Source organism: Arabidopsis thaliana, chromosome 2, assembly GCF_000001735.4.
Source record: "Arabidopsis thaliana chromosome 2, partial sequence".
In the NCBI taxonomy this organism is placed as follows: domain Eukaryota; kingdom Viridiplantae; phylum Streptophyta; class Magnoliopsida; order Brassicales; family Brassicaceae; genus Arabidopsis; species Arabidopsis thaliana.
In genome coordinates, this window is record NC_003071.7 from 9839909 (window position 1) to 9860340 (window position 20432).

General features: G+C 34.8%; 8 protein-coding genes and 2 long non-coding RNA genes across 16 annotated transcripts; 6 read left to right on the forward strand and 4 right to left on the reverse strand.

The window, feature by feature from the left end:
• Positions 1-547: 547 nt before the first annotated feature.
• AT2G23110 (Late embryogenesis abundant protein, group 6) lies at positions 548-1458 on the forward strand. 2 transcript variants are annotated; one of them, NM_001202653.2, is made up of 2 exons: positions 618-1033; positions 1176-1458. In NM_001202653.2, exon 1 carries the CDS (start codon positions 644-646, stop codon positions 920-922), a length of 279 nt encoding a protein of 92 aa, NP_001189582.1. In that variant the 5' UTR covers positions 618-643; the 3' UTR covers positions 923-1033; positions 1176-1458. The 2 variants fall into 2 exon arrangements, with proteins under 2 accessions (NP_179892.1, NP_001189582.1); NM_127875.3 differs by lacking the exon at positions 1176-1458 and having other exon boundaries at positions 548-1161.
• Positions 1459-1933: 475 nt separating this feature from the next.
• Positions 1934-2726, forward strand: AT2G23120 (Late embryogenesis abundant protein, group 6). The gene has a single exon (NM_127876.3). The coding sequence runs from the start codon at positions 2194-2196 to the stop codon at positions 2443-2445; it is 252 nt and encodes an 83-aa protein (NP_565548.1). The 5' UTR covers positions 1934-2193; the 3' UTR covers positions 2446-2726.
• Positions 1974-2117, reverse strand: AT2G23118 (uncharacterized protein; the record flags this gene model as incomplete). Its single annotated transcript, NM_001124895.1, has 1 exon — positions 1974-2117. The coding sequence occupies one exon, from the start codon at positions 2115-2117 to the stop codon at positions 1974-1976; it is 144 nt and encodes a 47-aa protein (NP_001118367.1).
• A 1499-nt stretch (positions 2727-4225) lies between the features above and the next one.
• On the forward strand, positions 4226-5477 carry AGP17 (arabinogalactan protein 17). 2 transcript variants are annotated; one of them, NM_127877.3, is made up of 2 exons: positions 4226-4976; positions 5195-5477. In NM_127877.3, the coding sequence occupies exons 1-2, from the start codon at positions 4503-4505 to the stop codon at positions 5276-5278; spliced, it is 558 nt and encodes a 185-aa protein (NP_179894.1). In that variant the 5' UTR covers positions 4226-4502; the 3' UTR covers positions 5279-5477. The 2 variants fall into 2 exon arrangements, with proteins under 2 accessions (NP_179894.1, NP_973519.1); NM_201790.2 differs by having other exon boundaries at positions 4322-5466.
• Positions 5478-5501: 24 nt separating this feature from the next.
• Positions 5502-9471, reverse strand: PUB4 (RING/U-box superfamily protein with ARM repeat domain-containing protein). 5 transcript variants are annotated; one of them, NM_127878.7, is made up of 5 exons: positions 9196-9471; positions 8594-8861; positions 8240-8356; positions 5960-8002; positions 5502-5847 (listed from the first exon to the last, which is right to left on the reverse strand). In NM_127878.7, coding segments are annotated over exons 1-5 (2490 nt in total). In that variant the 5' UTR covers positions 9198-9471; the 3' UTR covers positions 5502-5787. The 5 variants fall into 5 exon arrangements, with proteins under 5 accessions (NP_179895.6, NP_001189583.1, NP_001323987.1 ...); NM_001202654.2 differs by having other exon boundaries at positions 9032-9471; NM_001335839.1 differs by having other exon boundaries at positions 5503-5847; positions 8951-9458.
• Positions 9472-10267: 796 nt separating this feature from the next.
• On the forward strand, positions 10268-10711 carry AT2G23142 (Plant self-incompatibility protein S1 family; the record flags this gene model as incomplete). The annotated part of the gene is made up of 1 exon (NM_001124896.1): positions 10268-10711. One exon carries the CDS (start codon positions 10268-10270, stop codon positions 10709-10711), a length of 444 nt encoding a protein of 147 aa, NP_001118368.1.
• A 353-nt stretch (positions 10712-11064) lies between these two features.
• AT2G07885 lies at positions 11065-11657 on the reverse strand. The gene is made up of 2 exons (NR_140242.1): positions 11539-11657; positions 11065-11307 (listed from the first exon to the last, which is right to left on the reverse strand). It is a non-coding gene; the product is annotated as an other RNA (long non-coding RNA).
• A 2043-nt stretch (positions 11658-13700) lies between these two features.
• Positions 13701-14248, forward strand: AT2G23148 (Plant self-incompatibility protein S1 family). The gene has a single exon (NM_001124897.2). The coding sequence runs from the start codon at positions 13724-13726 to the stop codon at positions 14153-14155; it is 432 nt and encodes a 143-aa protein (NP_001118369.1). The 5' UTR covers positions 13701-13723; the 3' UTR covers positions 14156-14248.
• Positions 14249-15479: 1231 nt separating this feature from the next.
• AT2G07890 lies at positions 15480-15896 on the forward strand. The gene has a single exon (NR_140243.1). It is a non-coding gene; the product is annotated as an other RNA (long non-coding RNA).
• A 344-nt stretch (positions 15897-16240) lies between these two features.
• Positions 16241-18870, reverse strand: NRAMP3 (natural resistance-associated macrophage protein 3). Its single transcript, NM_127879.4, has 4 exons — positions 18122-18870; positions 17544-17680; positions 16799-17451; positions 16241-16717 (listed from the first exon to the last, which is right to left on the reverse strand). Exons 1-4 carry the CDS (start codon positions 18655-18657, stop codon positions 16514-16516), a joined length of 1530 nt encoding a protein of 509 aa, NP_179896.1. The 5' UTR covers positions 18658-18870; the 3' UTR covers positions 16241-16513.
• Between the last annotated feature and the right edge of the window lie 1562 nt (positions 18871-20432).

Genomic DNA, 20432 nt, shown 5'->3' on the forward strand with positions numbered 1-20432 from the left:
TATCATACTAATATTATTTGAATAATGACTATTCAATATAAGGTAATAAATGACTAGATCATGATCGTTCTCTTGAATGAGTTAGTGAATAAGACGTTTGGTGAGAAGTGTTGACATACAAAATGAAGATAATTTTGTTCGTGTTTTTTCATGATGCATTGTCATTCATCTACCATTCATCGAATTTATTTTATCACATATATATGAATCAGAAAAAGAAAATAAATTTTTTCAGGTAGATGGAATGTCCAATATAAATTTATTGAATATTAGTATTATATATTGTAATAGTGAAATTTTGTATAATATTTCTGTGATCATATAACTTTATATAATTATTATATTTTTAGAAATAAATGATAAAATTATAAAGATAGGCTTTCTTGCACAAAACGTCAAAAACAATCGTATAAAACTTAAAAACTTTTAATGTTTTTTTGTTTTTTTTTTTTTAAATTGCAGATGCTTCTAGGACCCTAGTTTAGATAACGTAAATCTTAACATAAAAGTCACGTATATCGAGAAGCTTACTAATTGCCACCGGTATACCGCACGTGTCAGAAATATACGAGCTATACGTGAGCTATATAAGCAGCAAGTGTAAACCTCTCACGGGCAAGCATTTAGCAAAACGCATAACAAGATGGAGGATCAGAAAAAGCCACCAACGACCGAGCAAGAAGTGAAAGAAGTTAAAAACGACGACCTCGAGTCTATCAAGACCCCATACTTGGACTATGATAACTTGGAAGATTACAAGATGAAAGGTTACGGAGCACAAGGCCACCAAGAGCCTAAACTCGGTATGGGAGGTGGAGCCACCGATGCTCCCACTCCTTCAGGCGGTCTTGGACGCGGTGGAGGCGCTGCATCGACGGATCTTTCTTCTACCGATGCGATTAACCGTCAGGGCGTTCCGTGAAAAACTTTATTATAGGATCGTCAACAAACACAAAGGGTAGCTTCGCTTGTCTAATAACTGATCAAGTTTCGGTTCTTTAACGTGTTTCAAAAAACAAAAAAAAAAACACTTGTAATGCAAGTTTTTTTTTTTTCGTGTAGAGTTTAATGCTAAATAATTCTCAAGTTTGAAATGATATCATACCAAATAAATAGGAACAGTTTTAGGACCTGTTTCGTACTTCAATTTTCTCATTTCATATCCATTCATATAGTTTTTTTTTTTTTATAGTTAAAGAGATACGAACCTAATCACCATCTTCAACTCTATTCGTAGTTGTAGATTAAGGAGCTCTTCCAAGAGATTCATTCTATAACTTCTTTTACATCTTGGAGTACTATGTAACAACCCTTTTTACACTTCCAAAGAGTCCACACTACTTCTATTTTTAATTTATTTTTTCGTCAAACACTAAGGTTTTCCGTTAGAGATTTAGAGTCATTTATAAACCACGGAAAAGCAGAATACTATGTCAACAATAATTTAAGATTTTTTCTCAAATATTTACATGGAAAAGCAGAATACTATGTCAACAATAATTAAGTTTTTTTCTCTAGCTTCTATATCTGAACCTCCAAGGCATGTTACACTCCTCCTAATTATGTAGAATTGGTTGCTGCTAGTTCAACCATATATCTTCCACAATTAATTATAAATGCCGCTCCTCTGATTTTCTCACCAATTAAAGAAGAATCACTAAATTAACATGTTCTAGTCTCAAAAAAAAAAAACATGTAATAGTCTCAAGGATGTTCTAAATGAAAAGGCTCAATAAAACCAAATAATGAATCATCACAAAAGCTATGTCAACGAAGACAAAATGCAAGTGTGGATATTTTTCAGAAACTGCGTAAAACACCGTGAAAATCATCTTCTTCTTTTTTTTTTTTTTGGTCAAACTCTCTACAGAGTTTATCAAGTGATTTTTACCGGTACCTGTTTTTCCTTGTTTGGTTCAACTCAATTATTCGCCTTAAACCCACTTTAAGAAAAGCCCACTGAAAAGCCTACTTTAAAATTCAACCAAAAGGCCCATAAGTACTACAGCCGACATCAGCAGACAACAAGCCACGTCGATCTCGAGGAACCGCGTAATTAACGTGTCGGAATCACACGAGCCACCGTGTACTAGATAGCTCCATAAAAGCAGACACATCTCATGAAGCAGAACCTAAAACCTTTAATAGCAAACGAAAAATAAAAAAGAAGAAACTAACAAAACAAAAAAAAAAATGGAGGCCGGGAAAACACCACCGACGACGACAACAACGACGGAGAAGAAAACGGAGCAAGTGAAAGACAACGACTTGCCGACCGATAGCCCTTACATGGCGACGGGTACTTTGGAAGATTACAAATTGAAAGCTTATGGAGCCGAAGGTCACCAAGAGCCTACTCCTGGTCTTGGAGGTGGCTCCACCGATGCTCCTACTCCTTCTGGCGACGCACCCGCCGCCACTACCACCGATGCGAAAGCTCCGTGAAAAAAAAGAAAGACTATAATAATGAACGGGTTTTGTGGATCGTCGGAAAACAAACCCATAATTGTAGTATGTTCAATAACTGATCCAGCTTCGTTTCTTAACGTTTTTATGGTTTAATTAAAAATGTATTTGCGTCTAATGCTGAATGCTAAAGTTCGAGTTTCGTATCAAATGAAGTTGTAACGATTTAATAATTAATGTGAAGCTTATTTCTTTTTGATAATGACCAATGTTATCTAGTTTTATCTCCGTCGATCATATAACTTAATTTATTAATTTAGTATTTCATCAAAATTGAAATAAAAAAAATCGAATTGAAATTATTTAGTTCTTGGTCACAAAGCCAACTTTGGTATTCAATCCAAATATCCGATCTTGGGTTTTTGTTTGGAATTTTATGAATAGTACTATCCAAAATAAGAACATTATCTGTTGAATAATTGATGCGTTTTGGGTTTTTTACAATAATATTAGATCGATACTTTCTATTAGAAACAAAATCATTATCTATTCCCGATCATACTAGAGCGTCTTAATTAATTAATATTCTAAAGAGCCGGTGATCATCATGATGTGTGATGATGCCAAGCGAAGTCGGTGGCTTTGTGACTTTATGGTACGAACGAATATTTTGTTGAAGGGGATATTTTATTTGCCCACGTACACGTGGTTGGTGATAGCCAGATCTTGGACTTAATCTCAATATGATATGTGTGTGCCTCACAAATTATATGTAGTCAACCGATAAAGTATATATATAAATTAATCAGAAACATATATTTATTAGTTAAATTAATTAAAAATTTATAGATTTTTTTATAAAATAAAATAAGTTTAGATTAGTGTATATGGTTGCTACGTGCTACTGATTGATTCAGTTCTCTGATTACAAAACATTGTGTGTATAGCAAAAATTAATTCAGTTTGAAATTAAATGGCCATCTTTAGATGTTATGTTTGTATACTTTGGTTTGGGTCGATTAAATCAGCTTTTTACGAGGCATGTGGCTCATCTGTTATTGGACCAGGATTTTTTCCATTGGGCGTGGTCTCGCAAATACCCATCGACAACGATTTTTTCCATAACCCTTTGAAACATAACATGGATAAAGCTGGCACAGTGAACCATAAAAGTATCATGTTGAGTTGGTTCGGTTCGGACCAATCGGTTATTAATTGCATGTAACCAAAAAAAAGCATGAACAAATAAACTTAACACTGTTTTGTAAAAAGTCATATGTATGTACAATGCTTGTAAAATGATTTGTTCTTCTCAGGACCACAAAAATAAAAATAATGGCATCATCGACACGCCGCTGCTCTCGGTGGTAATTTCCATTTGTCATTGTCTCCACAATGGCATATCCACTTCCAAAAATTAAACGGTTACAAAAATGGATTTATACTAAGACTAAAGTAACTTGTATATGCAATGTATAGTATGTAGTGTAACTGTGTAAGTAGTATCATATGGTTATATATACATTATGTGGTTTGATATCCGATCCGATCGATTCATACTTTTGTTTTAATTATGGAAAAATGCATGCAAAGTATTACTTGTCCACCATTGTGATTATAGAGTTGAACAAAGTAAGACTAATATTTCCCAAACAAAAACATAAGCAATCTCGTTAGAAAAACAAATCTCAAAATAAGAATATCACTGAAAAGAAATTTTTGTTTTCGTATGCGTGTCCATAGCGGTGACGGTGATGGTGGCTGAGATGGGACCATCACCGGAATATGCCAACTCTCCAGCTGTTTATCCGTCTAGCAAACAAAAACAAAAAATGCCGTAGAAAACCAAAATTAGGAAACAACCAAAGATATTGGGCCCAATGCCAGACTGGGCCTAGCTCAAATATTACAACAACCACACATAATTTTTATACTCTGCTCCAACGGCTACTAATCACCGTAGGTCCCTTCAACGGTCCAGATCTCTCAAATATTTTCTCCTATATACAACATGCAAAGATACATACACTCGAGCATTCTTCACTCAACACTCACTTTTTCTCTAATTCCTTAATTCTCTCAACTAATTACAAATTATGACTCGCAATATTCTCTTGACGGTTACATTGATCTGCATTGTTTTCATCACCGTCGGTGGCCAATCTCCGGCCACCGCACCGATCCATTCTCCTTCTACATCTCCTCATAAGCCTAAACCCACATCTCCCGCCATTTCTCCAGCTGCTCCAACGCCGGAATCCACGGAGGCTCCGGCGAAGACTCCGGTAGAAGCACCTGTAGAGGCTCCTCCTTCTCCTACACCTGCTTCTACACCTCAGATCTCTCCGCCCGCTCCTTCACCGGAGGCTGATACTCCTTCAGCTCCGGAGATTGCACCTTCAGCTGATGTTCCGGCTCCAGCTCTGACAAAACATAAGAAGAAGACAAAGAAGCATAAGACCGCTCCGGCTCCTGGACCAGCTTCGGAGCTTTTAAGCCCGCCTGCTCCGCCCGGAGAAGCTCCTGGTCCTGGACCAAGCGATGCTTTCTCTCCTGCCGCTGACGATCAGGTAAATAATATATGATTTAACCTAAACAATATGGTAAATTAATTTAGGTAATATGTAAAAATATCACTTAAGTAAAAACAAATGTAAATTAGTCCCATCTTTTGACTATAGTTTAGGTTATTCGTTATAATTTAAAAATGTCTGAAATCACAATTTTTTTGTTAGATTTGATTCTTTCTAGTTTCTAGAACTTAAAATTTCGAATTATTTTACTGCAGAGCGGAGCACAAAGAATAAGTGTTGTGATACAAATGGTGGGAGCTGCGGCAATCGCATGGTCTCTACTTGTTCTAGCCTTCTAATAAATTTTTGTTCTTCTTTTTTTTTTTTTTTTTTTTCAATTCTTAATTTTATTTATTTTATATCTTTTTTGATCCTCTCCCATTTGTCTCATGTATTACAGCTCACATTTTGTATTCAGCATTTTGATATATTATTTGTCTTTTATGTATACAAATAATAATTTTAATACATGCTATTTTCTGCAAAATTACTGTTCTCAATTTTGCTAATTATCACATCAATGGTAAAATATTTTCACTCATTTCATATTCACAGCTACACTGTCTTATGAAATCAGAAAGAAAAAAAAAAAAATTCTATTCCAAATCAAAGTTTATTATGAGAATCAATAGAAAATTAAAGAATACAGAGAACCAACAAAAAATCTTGAGTACGAAAAAATTATTTGCAGAAGAGACCTCTTTTGTACAAAATCACTACTTTGGTCACAAGACAAAACATAAAAATAGGCACTGAGAGACCAGAATCTGTGCATCATCAACATCATCATCATCATCATCATCCATCATCAGCCACGCCCAGCGTTTCCATGCCGTTGGTTTCTGAAGTAACTGAGCAACGCCTGTGCCTGACAAGTTACAAGATTTTCTCCAAATAAAGAACTCTTCAAAACAATCAAAGTCATGAGTGTGGCTACTTAAATTAAGAGGAACATGATATATTAGTTATAAAGTTTGTACCTTTTCTCTAGCTCTAGGAGTACCAGACTGTGAGAGAGCGACGAGTGGAGGAACGGCGCCTTCTTGAAGAACCATGTTGCAGAACCGACCACTGTTGGTTGAAAGTTGAAGAAGAGCTGCTGCTGCGTTTTCTTTCCCTCTAGCTGAACCCAACTCAACGACTTCAACAAGAAGAGGGATTCCGCCTTCTTGACCAATCGCGTTTCTTCCTTCCGGAATTGTAGCTAGATTTGCCAAAACAGCAACTGCTTTATCCACCATCCCAGCTGCTGGGTCCATCAGATCAATAAGATATCTCACAGCACCTGATTGCACGATCATCGCCTTGTTTTCTTGATGTATCGATAGATTAAACAAGGCAGTAGCAGCGTCTTTCTTACCCCGAGGGGTACCGTTACCGAGAAGATCTACAAGAGGCCCGATTGCACCCGACTGACCAATCTTAATCTTGTTTTCTTCTATTACAGAGAGGCTGAAGAGAGTAGCAGCTGAATTCTCCTTGGCTTCAGAGCTCCCATTTTCAAGCACGTGAATGAGCGGCTCAATTGCACCAGCATCAGCAATTGCTTTTTTGTTGTTGTCATTGATAGATAAGTTGAGAAGTGCGGTAACAGCGTTTTCCTGTGTAGCTGAGTCAGTTGAGTAAAGTAGTTCCACCAATAAGACGATTGCTCCAGAGTTCCCAATGACTATCCGATTATCCATGTTGTGCTTGGCTAGCAACCTTAGTTCTGCGGTTGCTTGTCTCTGAGTATCCAATGAGCTGCTTTTCAACTCCTCCACCAACTTCTTAACTTGAGTTTCGACCTCAGAAAGATCACGTCTTGTCTCATTCGAAGGCGCTGAAACAATCCTTGAACCGAGTCTCTCTGATGGACGTCGCCAAAATTGACCACGGGTACGTCTATCCATGAATTTTGGGGAAAAATCAGACAAATCTCGGCGAGTAGCTGCTGAAGTGGTTGCAGCAAGAGGCCCTGATCTAATTTCTCCTGAAGCATCACTGCTGTAAGGTGTAGCATGAGCTGATTCTTCTGAATTCTCATTCGCATCTGCCCTTGGAAACTCCTCATTGGAAACAGTGCTAGTAGCAGAAGGGGACCTATGATGGTGGTTCTCAGATGTTTGTCCATTTTCTACTGAGCCTCGTGTAGTTGAAGATACAGATGACCTACCAGGTGCATCTGTCCTCAGTTCTCGAGAATCGTTTGATCTATCTTCAAAATCATTTAGTGATCCCCTCCTGGCGTCCAAACCGTAACCATTTCCAGATATACCCGGTGAAGAAGCACCCAAGGCAGAAGCAGGACGTGAAGGAGAAGCACCTTCTCTTTCAGTTGCTCGGCTTGAGAACGAGGGCTTACCGGTTTCACTTGAAGAAGCATCCCAATCATGTGACTTGTTGCTAACTTTACGAGCAGAAACATCAGCACCCGTGCTAGGAATGGAGTCTGTACATGATAAAAGAGGAGAAAGCTCATTTAAACTTGTTGATTTATTGGGATCAGGCAGCTTGACATCGTTTGTCTCACACCAGTTAGCGATTAAGGCCTTCACGGTGTAATTGGGTATTAGAGTAGTGTGAGTCAGGGTCTGTCGAGTCTTGGGACACACTTTTAAACCCAAATCAATCCATCTCTTGATAAACGCCTTTTCATATGTTTGTCCTGATGACACAATCACTGGATCAGTCATTACTTCAAGTGACAGAGGGCAAAAGAAGTCGGCAAGAATGGCGACACTAGAAGTCTGAGTCTGTTTGATCAGAAGAAGACGTTCATGCATGCGGTTTACAATAACAATCAGTTGGTCAAGGAACTCGACTTCTGCATTATTCTCAGACTGCTCAGCCATCTCTTTCTGCCTCTCTAGAGCAACAGCTTCAATCAGAATCTCCTGGTTTGATCTAAGACCAGTGTTCTCTCCAATTTTCACCAAGATCTCAGGGCTAGGTCCAACACCATCTCTCTGATCCCTCAAAGCACCGTCAATGACAGAAGATATTTCTTCATAACTAAGATGCTTAATCTTCTCTAGACATTGCTGCAATTACGAATATTTGTAAATTAACCATTCGTATCTCCTGCAATTTGATTCAATCGCTAATGTGGACAACACAACAAAACATAAAGCAGTCAGCATCACTACGATCAACCCCTTCCACAAAATTCAGTAACTGATCCAATTTAATTTCCAACCTAAAGCTAATGTTCTGAACAGACCACATATCTATAGCATATAAATTGATACAAATTTCCTCTAAATGTAAAGAGAAGGTACCTCAAGAGAAGCTGGGCTTAGCTCATCAGGTAGATGGTTCTTAGAAGACATGAGAAACTGAAAAGTATCCACAATGGTGTCCCGCATCTTTGGTAGCAAAGATTCAATTTGAAGAACCTAGACGTAGATATTAAGAGGCTATCATCAACGAAATGATTTATCAGTAACCAAAACTCAAGCAAGAGTGCAGAATAACACAATGGTCACTAATTTGATCTTAAAACCGTCACGGATTCAAGCTAAAGGCAAAAGAAAACTTCCGAACAATCATAAAGCAAACTAATCTATGCATATGTTAAAACTCTATATAGCTAAGATACAACCTGAGACGAGAAGAGAAGTTTAGGGACTTACGAAATAGACTTTACTAGAGAAAGCTTGCCAACTCCTGAAAAGATCAATGGATTGATCAACATCCTGAGTCAATTCTTCAAATGCTTTACCAAGTTTCTCATCAAAAACAAAATCAGAGGTAACAACAACATCTGCTATAGGCTTCAACACTCTCAATAACTCTTCAACTCTCTTATAGTACTTCTCAAACGGGTCTAAATCAATATGTTTAGAAGATGACAGATTTAGAAACGACGAGATACTTCTGAGAAGAACTTCCATTTCCACCCTGAAAAAGCAACAAAATTTGAAACTTCAGATCAAAAGGGTTCACGAATTAACTTGCTACGAATCGAACAATCACCAAAAGGTACGAACTTTATGGAATCCAAAACTTTTCTCTTGAAGAAAATTCAAATTCAAATGTAACCCATGAGGAGAAAAATCCTGAAATCTTACGAAATTGATCAAATGGGTGTCTCGGAAATGTAATGAGCAAGAGCTTTGACGAAGAGAGGTTAGAGAATTGGAACAGAGAAAAAAGGGGTAAAATTGAAAACCCTAAGTGAGATAGATAGATAGATCGAAACTATACGAGAGAAAGAGAGAAGAAAGAAACAAACATGCACGTGAAGAAGAAGGGAAATCAATCTTTCTCGGTCTTGCAGATTATAGTTGAGAGCACGTAAAACGCAAATCTTCTTCTTCTTCTCCGTGTATTATTATTTCTGATTAGCCAAAGAAGAAGGAAAAAAAAAAGATTCGACGAGTTGTTTGGGTCTGCAATTGGTCAGATCGAAATTTGCTGGCGTTTTAAGCCGTTCTAAGCCGTTTCGGACATTGTTTTGTCAGCTTGGTCTCCTCCACTTTGTGTTTTGTCTTTTTTTTTTTTTTCCTTCAGGAAACTTACAAAAATCAATCTTTTGATAGAAACTTTTAAAATATACAAATCAACCCTTAGATTACAAAAAAATACATATATTTTAACTAATTGTCTAAATGTTATCTAATAACATAAATTATGTATATTGAACAATTGCATACTAACGACACTCTAGTAACAAATCAATATATATATGTGTGTTTTGTCTACGTTATTTGATTATTGACTTCTTCTATATTGTTAGATCATAGAAATATAACAAGGTGAGTATATAAATATAATCATATATGAGGTGTGATTGTTCTTTTTTTATTATTATAGAATGTTTGATTGTTCTACCCACACTTTTTAACTATAAATTGTCTCTCAAATCATATGAAACTTTTTACTAAAATCTTACGATAAAATCCCAGTTTTCCAATAACATGAGATTTGAAAATTTTATAAATTATCAACTGAATAACCACAGATTTGGAATGTTTTGATAAATACTAGATTTCAATGAGACTGGATTTTAAAACATTTCAGAAAATGATGACCAGTCCAGTAAGGTGAGATTGTTTTTATGGAATAAATCATCCCAAATTACTAATCCAGTATGTCCCTTAAATGTAAAAGTTGAACGTTGAATGAGCTTTTTTCCAGAACAGCACCAAATATTATTGAAACAAAATATTCCTTTAATAAGATGCCAAAACAGGAAGAAAATTAAAGCATGAGCAAAACACTTTGTATAAATAAGCATCTTTTATCTTTATATATATATCACCCCTAAAACTAAAGAACAAATAAATCTTAAAAAAAAGTTCACAATGAATTGTTTTTCTTATTTTTTCCTTGTTATTATATTATGTGCAGGATTGAATAATGCGAAATTCAACGAAAAAAACTCCGTAATTTTTAAGAGTTCTCTTGGTCCGAAAAAACTTCTCAGGATTCATTGTACATCAGAACACGACGACACCGACTACGTTTACCTGAGACATGGACAAACTTACGCATTCAGTTTTCATGATAGTGTCTTGAAAACTATATTTGATTGTGAGTTAAAGCAAGGAAGTAGTTATTATAATTACAACTTTTATGCAAGATTTAGGGCATATAAAGGTGGAGGTCTGATAGTTCACTACGGTAAAAAGAACTTTTGGGATGCTAGAGAAGATGGTATTTACTTCACACATGGTAAAGAAACACCTAAATTAGAGTATAAATGGATCCCCGGGGATCCCTCTATGAGAGTGGAGAGCCCCCTATGAGAGCAAATAATGTATTAATCATCTAGGTTTAACTACAATTTTATATCTTATGTTCTTGAATAAATCTATTGAATAAAATTTTATAATCGATTAAGATAGTTCATGTTGTTGGCTATACATCTCTAAATTTGAGATGTGTTATCATATATTGTGTTATACATCGTGAAGCTGTTTTTTTTTCTTTTAAATATATTATAGTTTCGAATTTAAAAAAAAAACATTAATAGCATAGGCTATAATCTAGTTATTAAGTTTTTTTTTTGTTTTTGGGACAAAACTAGTTATTATTATTAAGTTAAATCCATTACAACAAACATCATTAGCAAATGATGAAAGATCTTATTAATTATTATCTCCAGGACCTATCTACTGATACATAGAAGAGCCTTCTTCAACAAAACTAGAGCTGCTTTATAACAACAACACATATAATACAAAAGAGAAAGCTAGAACTCATGATCCTAAGGATTACAAGACATAGCTACTACACTATTTTGTTTGGCCCACTCTCAATGACTAGACTCCGCTTTAAATCGCCAAGGAGTGAAAGTGATCATGCCACGAGCAATGAGATAGATGATGAATGCACCATACGAAGCTGTGAACACAGTCACAAAAACCGGTATAGACTATGCCATGACCTCATTGGAGAAGAACTCCAACAATAGATAACCGTTGATCATTATTACGAGCGCAGCAACAAGCCACGCGATTGTTTGCACAACTAGGTGAATCGAGCTTAATTATAAAGCGATCTTTAACGAATGTAGTAAAAGAGTTTGAAAGAAATCGACAAACCTTGTACAAAGGAACGATCATGAAGCTACCATGATTTGTTCCTTGGAGACCAAACACAATAATGGAATCAGTGCAAATGGGATTTGAATGGACTAAGCACGTTAAGCCACTCGTTTAAGACATCGAGTGTAGCTTCCAATGAATCAAACACTAGAGTAACATTAACAGTTGGAATGATAACTCAATTTCGTGTGATCAAAGTAGTAGTTTTAAGTTTAAATAGGGCGTTTTTTATTTTAAGAAACAAAAAAAAAAAAAAACTTTAAACAAAAGTAGTATGACCACTCACAGCAACATTTAGTAATCCAACAAACGGAAAAAAAGACATCGTTTAGCTCTTTTAATCCGAGCTAATCCTTCAGAGCCCCCAAGTTATAAAAAGACAACATTTTCTCGGCAAACTATAAAAATAAAAGATAGTACCACAGCTCACTTAAGACAATTAACTCTCAGATTCAAGCAAAAAGTTTATTTGATAAATGATTCAAACTGTCGTACGTACAATCTCAACATGAACTTTACCGTTGAATTGCATAGCTCTTTACATGTGTCCTTCCGATTAAGTTGAAACGAACCTTCTTATATCTCTTTTGGAAACTGTGAAATCAGACTCAGACCTTGTTTGTTTTTCATCCAAATGATTCATCCAAATGCAGATGAAAAATGATGTTTGTTTTTTATAATTTAACAAGTATTTGGATGGATCATCTGGATGATACATCTGAATGAGTTTCTAAATTTAGACAAATTTATGAAATTCATTTAGATGAATTTGATTGAAGCATTTGGATGAAGATGGTTTATTCAAAAATAACAAAAGACAGATATACCCTTATTTATAATCATAAATTAAATCATGTTATTTTCTATAGATTTCTTAATTAATATTTTTAAAATTACATATTGAAACAAGAAAAACCGCAAAATCATATTTTCCCGCCAAAACCACAAAATCATTTTTTTGCCAAAAACGTAAAATCATGTTTCCCGCCAAAACCGCAAAATAATGTTTTTCCCACCAAAACCGCAAAATCATGGATTTTCCGCCAAAACCGCAAAATAATGTTTTCCCGCCAAAACCGCAAAATCATGGTTTTCCCGCCAAAACCGCAAAATCATGTTTTTCCCACCAAAACCGCAAAATCATGTTTTTCCCGTCAAAATCGTAAAATCATGTTTTCCCGCCAAAACCATAAATCATGTTTTCGCAAATCCGTAAAATCATGTTTTCTCGCCAAAACCCCAAACTCATGTTTTCCCGCCAACATCGCAAAATCGTATTTTATCGCCAAAACCGTAAAATCGTGTATTCTCAGCAAAATCATAAAATCATATTTTCCCGCCAATATGTTTAGTATTGATAATGGGTAATGATGTTGAATAATTGTTATTTGTCAAAATGAAAGCATGAACATTTTTATCTAAACGAGAATGTGGATGAACTACAAAATGATCAAACAAATAAAGATCCATTTAAATGCATCATGTAGATTAAATTGCAAATAATGAAACAAACATCATTCAAATGTATGATTTAAATGAATCATGTAAGTCGATCATCTGAATGGAAATGATGAAACAAACAGGGCCTCATTGACATTGAAAACCTTCTTGTAGCATCAGAATCATCAGCTGATTTAGGTATCTCTTGTTTCGCGTGACCTTGTTATTTAGAAGGGGCTCTATTAAGCAGTTTGGACGAATCAGATTTTTCAAGATTACGTCTTTAACCCTTCCTTTTCTTATACTATCATTGTCACCCGAGCTTGATGAGTCACAAATCTTGTATGATTGCCTTGCCACAATAATCCTTATAATGTAAAACATCATTAAAAAGCCATCAGGTCTTTACAATAAATCTTATCGTCCACAAAAACAATAATTTGCCAATTAATGGAAGAAATTCTAACTGAAGAATCAACTGTACAACCTGTCAATTAAGAAACATAATTTAAGAAACATATCTCTTTTTTTGTCTGAATTAGAATTCAAGTCAATTTAAGAAACATATCTCTTTTTCAGTTTTTTTGTCTCAATTAGAATTCAAGTCAATTTAAGAAACATACACCTCGTAAAAGTTGAACGTTGAATGAGTTTTCCCAAAATAGCACCAAAATATCATCTTTTATCTTCTTCTTCTTTTTTTTTCTAAACATCTTTTATCTTATATATATATAGCCCCTAAAACAAAAGAACAAGTAAATCTAAGAAACAATGAATTGTTTTTCGTTTTCTTTTATTATTATTGTGTTATGTGCAGGATCGAGTAATGCGAAGTTCAGAGAAAAAAATTCTGTAGTTTTTAAAAATTCTCTTGGTGTGAAAAACGTTCTCAAGATTCATTGTACATCAAAAGACGACGACCTAGGCTACCACTATTTGAGACCTGGAGTACAAATCTACGAATTTCGTTTTCATGATAGTGTTTTGAAAACTAAATTTGATTGTGAGTTATGGCAGGGACGTGGTCCTACTTACAAGTTTTATGCAAATTTTAGGGCATATAAAAGTGGCGGTCTGATAGCTCACTACGGTAAAAAGAATATTTGGGAAGCTAGAGAAGATGGTATTTACTTCACACATGGTAAAGAAATTCCTAAATTAGAGTATAAATGGAGCCCCATAGGAAAGCCTCCTAGCCCTTAAGAGAGCATAAATTGTGTTAATCATGTATGTCTTAACTATAATAATATATCTTATGTTCTTCAATGAATCTATTGAATGAAAATTTATAATCGCATAATTTTTTTGTTACTGTTGGTGGATTTAGAATACTTTCTTTTGAATCTGAATATGATGTAAATGTTTTAAAATTTATTATTATCATGAAATATAAATTACACTTATTTGGAGCTCGTTCATATAAAATGCAGAATAAACATGATTTTAATTTTACATATTCTAGATAGGTAGAATACCAAAAAATTAGTAAATGAGTTTATGGGTTGACTCAACTTATTTGATGGGTCAACCCATAAACTCATTTAATTTGATGGATTAATTGATTAATAACTAGATTAAAACTGGCGATATACGGAGAAATAATTTTTATAAAGTTATTTTGTTTTAATATAAATATGATTGAAAGAAATTTAAAAGGCTCTTAGATTTGATATTTTGCGTTTGCTTAGATTTTATTAACTTTTACTCTTTTGTCAATGTATTAAGTTTTACATTAATAAACACATTTTATATATTTACTTTTACAAAATAAATTGTTGATATAAACTCACAATGGTTTGTTAATAAACATTCCCACATAATATAGTTCAAATACATATAAACAAGTTTTTTCAAATGAAAGGCCATAAAGGCCATGATTGTCTGAAAATTCGATTGATGTAAAGATTTTTAGGATATGTACCATCTCCATTTCTAAGGTTTTAAAGAGTTATAAACATTATAATTCATATATTTAAAATTAAGAAAACGTTTATAATATTATAAATATTTGAACATATAAACGGTTATACTGTAAGATAAGTTTGTATCAAAATACATTTTTCCAAAATCCCCTAAGTAATATTTGTTCTTCCATATATGTAATCAGACATATATATATATATACATAAAACATGCCAATATCTATGGATTTATCTCTTGGCTAATTCACCTCACTTATCTTAGTAGATTTTGTGTGTTTTGTTTGGTCCATAATTTTCATTCAAATTAAGTCTCAGACTCAGTCAAAAGAGGAGCAAATACAATCCAAATAAAGGGAAAATATAAGGTAACAAGGCAAGAAATGCCTAACAATATTTCAAAAGAAGATAAACTAGGGATAAATGCAAGATACAACACAAAGGAAGCTAAGCGAGATTGAAACAAGTCGATCCCAATGACTTCATGAGAGACTGCATCCAGTGCAATCCGCAAACTATTGGGCTTCCCAAGCCCATTTCAACTCCCATTTACTATGATATTGTTTTCTTTGGGTCTACATGCTCAAACCTGCAAGGATTTGTTATTGGGATCCTTCCCAAAAGATCTCTTACTAGTTGGAGTTGGACTTGGCTTATATATTAGAAACTTATTTTCTAAACTTCAGATGTGGGACGTTGGTTTGTACCCAACAATCTCCCCTTCAAACCAAGGACCACGAACATGGGCGTCCCCTTCAGAGAAACCTTGGGACCATGACTCGACACCTTCTTATTTGTGAGGTTCTCTTGAGGTATCCTTCTTATCGTGTTACATGGTAGGCTTCTCCCACACCGATTATACAGTCCAAGCCCTAGGTCCATTTTTTTCAACCCACGTTCAACACCATTTATTAGGCTTTCCAAGCCCATTCCAACTCCCCTTTAGTATAATATTGTCCTTTTTGAATCTACATGCTCAAATCCGCAAGGATTTGTTATTGATCTCCTTCCCAAAATGTCTCTTACTAGTTGAAGTTGAACTTGCTTATATATGGGAAACTATTTTCTAAACTTCAAATGTGGGACGTTGGTTTGTACCCAAAACAAACCACTCCAAACAAGAGGGAAGACAAAGAGGCAATGAATGCCAAGATGAGCAAGACTGCACTTCCCAAAATACATTAACAAAAACATAGATGCCAATGTAATAGATCGGGACAAAGCCCTTAATAATATACCATATTAGAACAAGTAGATTTTGTGTTTATCTATGGAAATTTTGGTTCCATCATTTTACCTTGTGTATCGAATTTGCCCTGACTATATCCACAATATGTACTTTAAAGTATTTGAGAATCCTTGAAACTGTGAAACTCTGATCGGACGATTAAATGTACACTTTTGGGAATGTTCCCCAAAGTTTCTTTTGATCTGTGTCAACATTGGTTTAGATGTGAACATATTCTTATTAATTCTCGTCTCTGGGACCTAACTACTGATACATAGAAGAGCCTTCTTCAACAAAACCAGAGCTGCTTTATAACAACAACACATATAATACAAGAGAGAAAGCTAAGAACTCATGATCCTAAGGATTACAAGACATAGCTACTACGCTTACACTGTCTTGTTTGGTCCAGTCTCAATGACTAGACTCCGCTTTGAACGGCCAAGGAGTGAAAGTGATGCCACGAGCAATGAGGTAGAGGATGAATGCACCATAAGAAGCTGTGAACAGTGTCACAAAACCGGTATAGACTATGCCACTAACCTCATTGGAGAAGAACTCCAACAAAAGATAACCGTTGATCATTATCACGAGCGCAGCAACAAGCCACGCGATTGTCTGCACAACAAGGTGAGATCGAGCTTAATAAAGCGATCTTTAAAGAATGTTAGTAAAAGAGTTTGAACGAAATTGACAAACCTTGTACAAAGGACCAATCTTGAAGCTACCCATGATTTGTTCCTTGGAGACCAAACAAAGTAAGGGAATGAGTGCAAAGGGGATTTGAATGGACTGAAGCACGTTAAGCCACTCGTTTAAGACATCGAGTGTAGCTTCCGATGAATCAAACACTAGCGCAACGATAATAGTTGGAATGATAGCGCAGCTTCGTGTGATCAAAGCTCTCAACCATTTCTTCATTTTGAAATTAAGAAACCCGCCCATTATGAACTGTCCCGCATATGTACCGGTAATAGTGCTGCTTTGGCCAGCAGCTAATAGCCCGATCGCCCAAATGTATAGTATCGGGAACACACCGCCTCCATATTTCTCCTGAAGATACTGTCCCGCGTTAACCAAACCGATGCTATTGGCGAGGTCAGTATTATAAAACCCTTTGGCGAAAACAGTTGTGACAAACAGATTGATCAAAAAGGAGATGAAAAGAGCAATTGTGGATTCTATTGTGTAGTAGTTTAGCGCTTCTTGGACTCGGTATTTCTGTCGTTTATCGACTTCTCTAGATTGAACAAGAGCTGAGTGAAGAAACACATTGTGTGGCATTATAATGCAACCCACAACTCCAACTGCTTTCTGTATCGTTCTTGAACTCAGTTTCGGTACCAAAATCCCTGCAACAAGAGAAATCTAACTTCTTCAGAACTTAAAAAGTTAAAAGACTGTTCCATTAAGAAAATGATAAAGAGAAGAAAGAAAGCCTAACCAATGAGAAGCTCAGAGCCACTTGGCTTAGCTTGACCAAACATCCAAGCGAATGAGACTCCCATTGTAGCGATAAGAACTGCAAACACAGCCTCGAGCTTCCTTATTCCGTAGTTCTCAAGAAACAAGAAGACGAAACTGTGACCAAAACACATACATATGAATCAATGAGATACATAACACCAAAAACTCACACCGAAAGATGAAATTCCACGAGACATTAACACAGCTAATCAATTAACACATAATAATTTGAGCAATCCATAGAATAGATTAGCTAAATTACAATTAGAACCATAAACACTCACTAGAGTTTCCTGATTCCAACAAAAAGACCAAAACTTTGAGCAAAACACACATATGAATCAATGACCAAATGAGCACATAGTGACAAAAATTCATGTGTAAAGATGAAATTAACACAGCTAATGGTTAACTAACACCAAATTCAAACAATCCATAGATTAGATTAGCTAAACTGCTATTAGAACCATAAACCAAAAAGACAAAACTGGGACCAAACACAGACAAATGAAACAATAACACAAGAAGACACATGTCTAAAAATTGAGAATTTACCAATCAAGAGCAGTAATAACAACACCAGCCCAAAGAGGCAAAATCCCATTACTCAAAATCTTGATAGCAATAGCACTACCAATAACTTCTTGAATATCAGATCCAATCAAAGCCAATTCAGCCATAACCCACAAAACCATTCTTGCCCAAGTAGGATACTCATCACGACAAAGCTCAGCTAAGTGACGACCTGTCGCAACACCAAGCCTAGCCGACAAAAGCTGAACCAAAAGACCCATTGCTGTTGCCCACATGAGAAGCCATAACAAAGAGTACCCAGCAACCGCACCGGCTTGAAGATCTCCTTCGAGATTCCCTGGATCTAAAAACGCAATGCTCATTAAAAACCCAGGTCCGGTGAATAACCATAGCTTCTTCCATGAGAACGGTGGTGCGCCGCCGCATCCGACGCCGTGTTCTAGATCGTCCTCCTCTTCGTTTCTTACGATATGTACCTTCTCTGTTTCATCGTACGCTGTTTCTTCTTCTTCTTCCTCGTTGATTAGAAGTGGCTCGTTGTTCTCGAGTTGTGGCATTTTTTTTGGATTCTCTGTTTCAGTTTCGGGTTTTGTTGTTTTCGAGGTTTTAGTTTAACACGTTATTCTTACTTGCTTTTGCTTTTTATAGGGAAGTTCTGTTTCTCTTAGTACAAGATAAAGTATAAACACAAACTTTCAAAAGAATCTTAATCACTTTATATTTTTCTAATAATTTAGGGGGAAATAAGATAGGGTTTTATTTGGTGGAGGTAATTCGGATAATCACTCATAAACAAATAAATAAAATTTTGATGTGTAAATGGAATTTGGAAAAGTAAATTCAAATTTCTCTTTTCTAGTTTAGTTTTGTTTGTTTTTCTGGGACAGATTTTACATTTAATTCGCTTATTTACTTACGGACACATTTTTTCACTATCTTTTTTTTTTTAAATAGAGAATTTTTGTAGAATTTCTTTGGACTAATAATTAGGTTTATAATTTTATCGAGCGTTCATCAACATGTAGATTATATAGGAAGCTTCACACTTCACAGTGTTCATGCATCACGTATACCTTCGTTTGTGGCCTCGTGTGTTAAAAATAAAAATGTCTATCGTAGTCCATAGATATGTATAGTGTAAATAGAATCCTTTTCAAAATATTAAATAGATTCGATAAATTTATCATTTTTAGTATAATTAGATCATTTTTTGTGATAAAGTAACATGCGAAAATATTTGTTTTTAAACTTTGTTTTGCTTCAAACATGAATAAACTATATATAAACTGTTTGTTGAATTTATTAATATATTGTAACTAATGTTAAGATTTTTAATATAATTATTTATATTTCTGTCTTCTTAAAATATTTCTATACTATTTAGGAGTATTGTTTCCTCGAACAGTATATATCAAAATCAAAAAGCATGTATAGGGAATAAAAAAGCAAATAAAGAAATAAACAGGTGGTGTGTATCATGCGAAATAAATGGTCCACTTAGGTTGATGACCTGGCGAGATCGAAAGAACCATGGGGATGATGCCATGTCATGCAATAGTGGGAACCAAGCCTGATATTAAACATGGTTGGCTCGTGGATACACGTCTCTCACCTCCGATATTCTCTTCTTTTTTTTTTCTTGGTAAATTTGCAAAAGATATCCATCCTTTCACCAATTTTTTGTAAATTATTCTTTACACATAATTATAAAAAACAATCTTTTAGTGCAACTTCTATTGTCAACAACTATGTTAAAGTTACAAAGTTTAGAAATGGATGGCACATAGATTACAAATATAATGTTATATGGATATAGTATACCTTTTGTGCTAAATTATCTATTTAATTGTTCAAAGTACCTGAATTATAAGAGAAACAAAAAACAAGTACATATTTAATGTTTTCATTAAATGATAATAAAAGATATCTTATTAAAATATGTATATACTAGATTTTCACCCGCGGTATACCGCGGAGACAATTTATACTTTAAAATTAGTATATATAAAAGTTTACAATTTGTAACTATCTATGTAACTATCTATAAAATATTTTTATTTTCTAGTTAAGAATTGTTATTAAGTAACGTCCTGCCAAACCCGTTCCGCCAACCCGTCCCGTTTTATTTTATTAATGTTGATCTTATTTATCATATGTTTATGAATCATTTATTTTTAAAATTATCTAGTAATTAAATGCTATCAAATATCTCTACGGTTTGATGATTATAATTGAATTGTAATAGTCATGCAGAAAAACAATATCAATAATGATAATTTTGTAGTAATTAAATGATATTAAATATTTTGAAAGTTTTATTTTAGTAACCAAT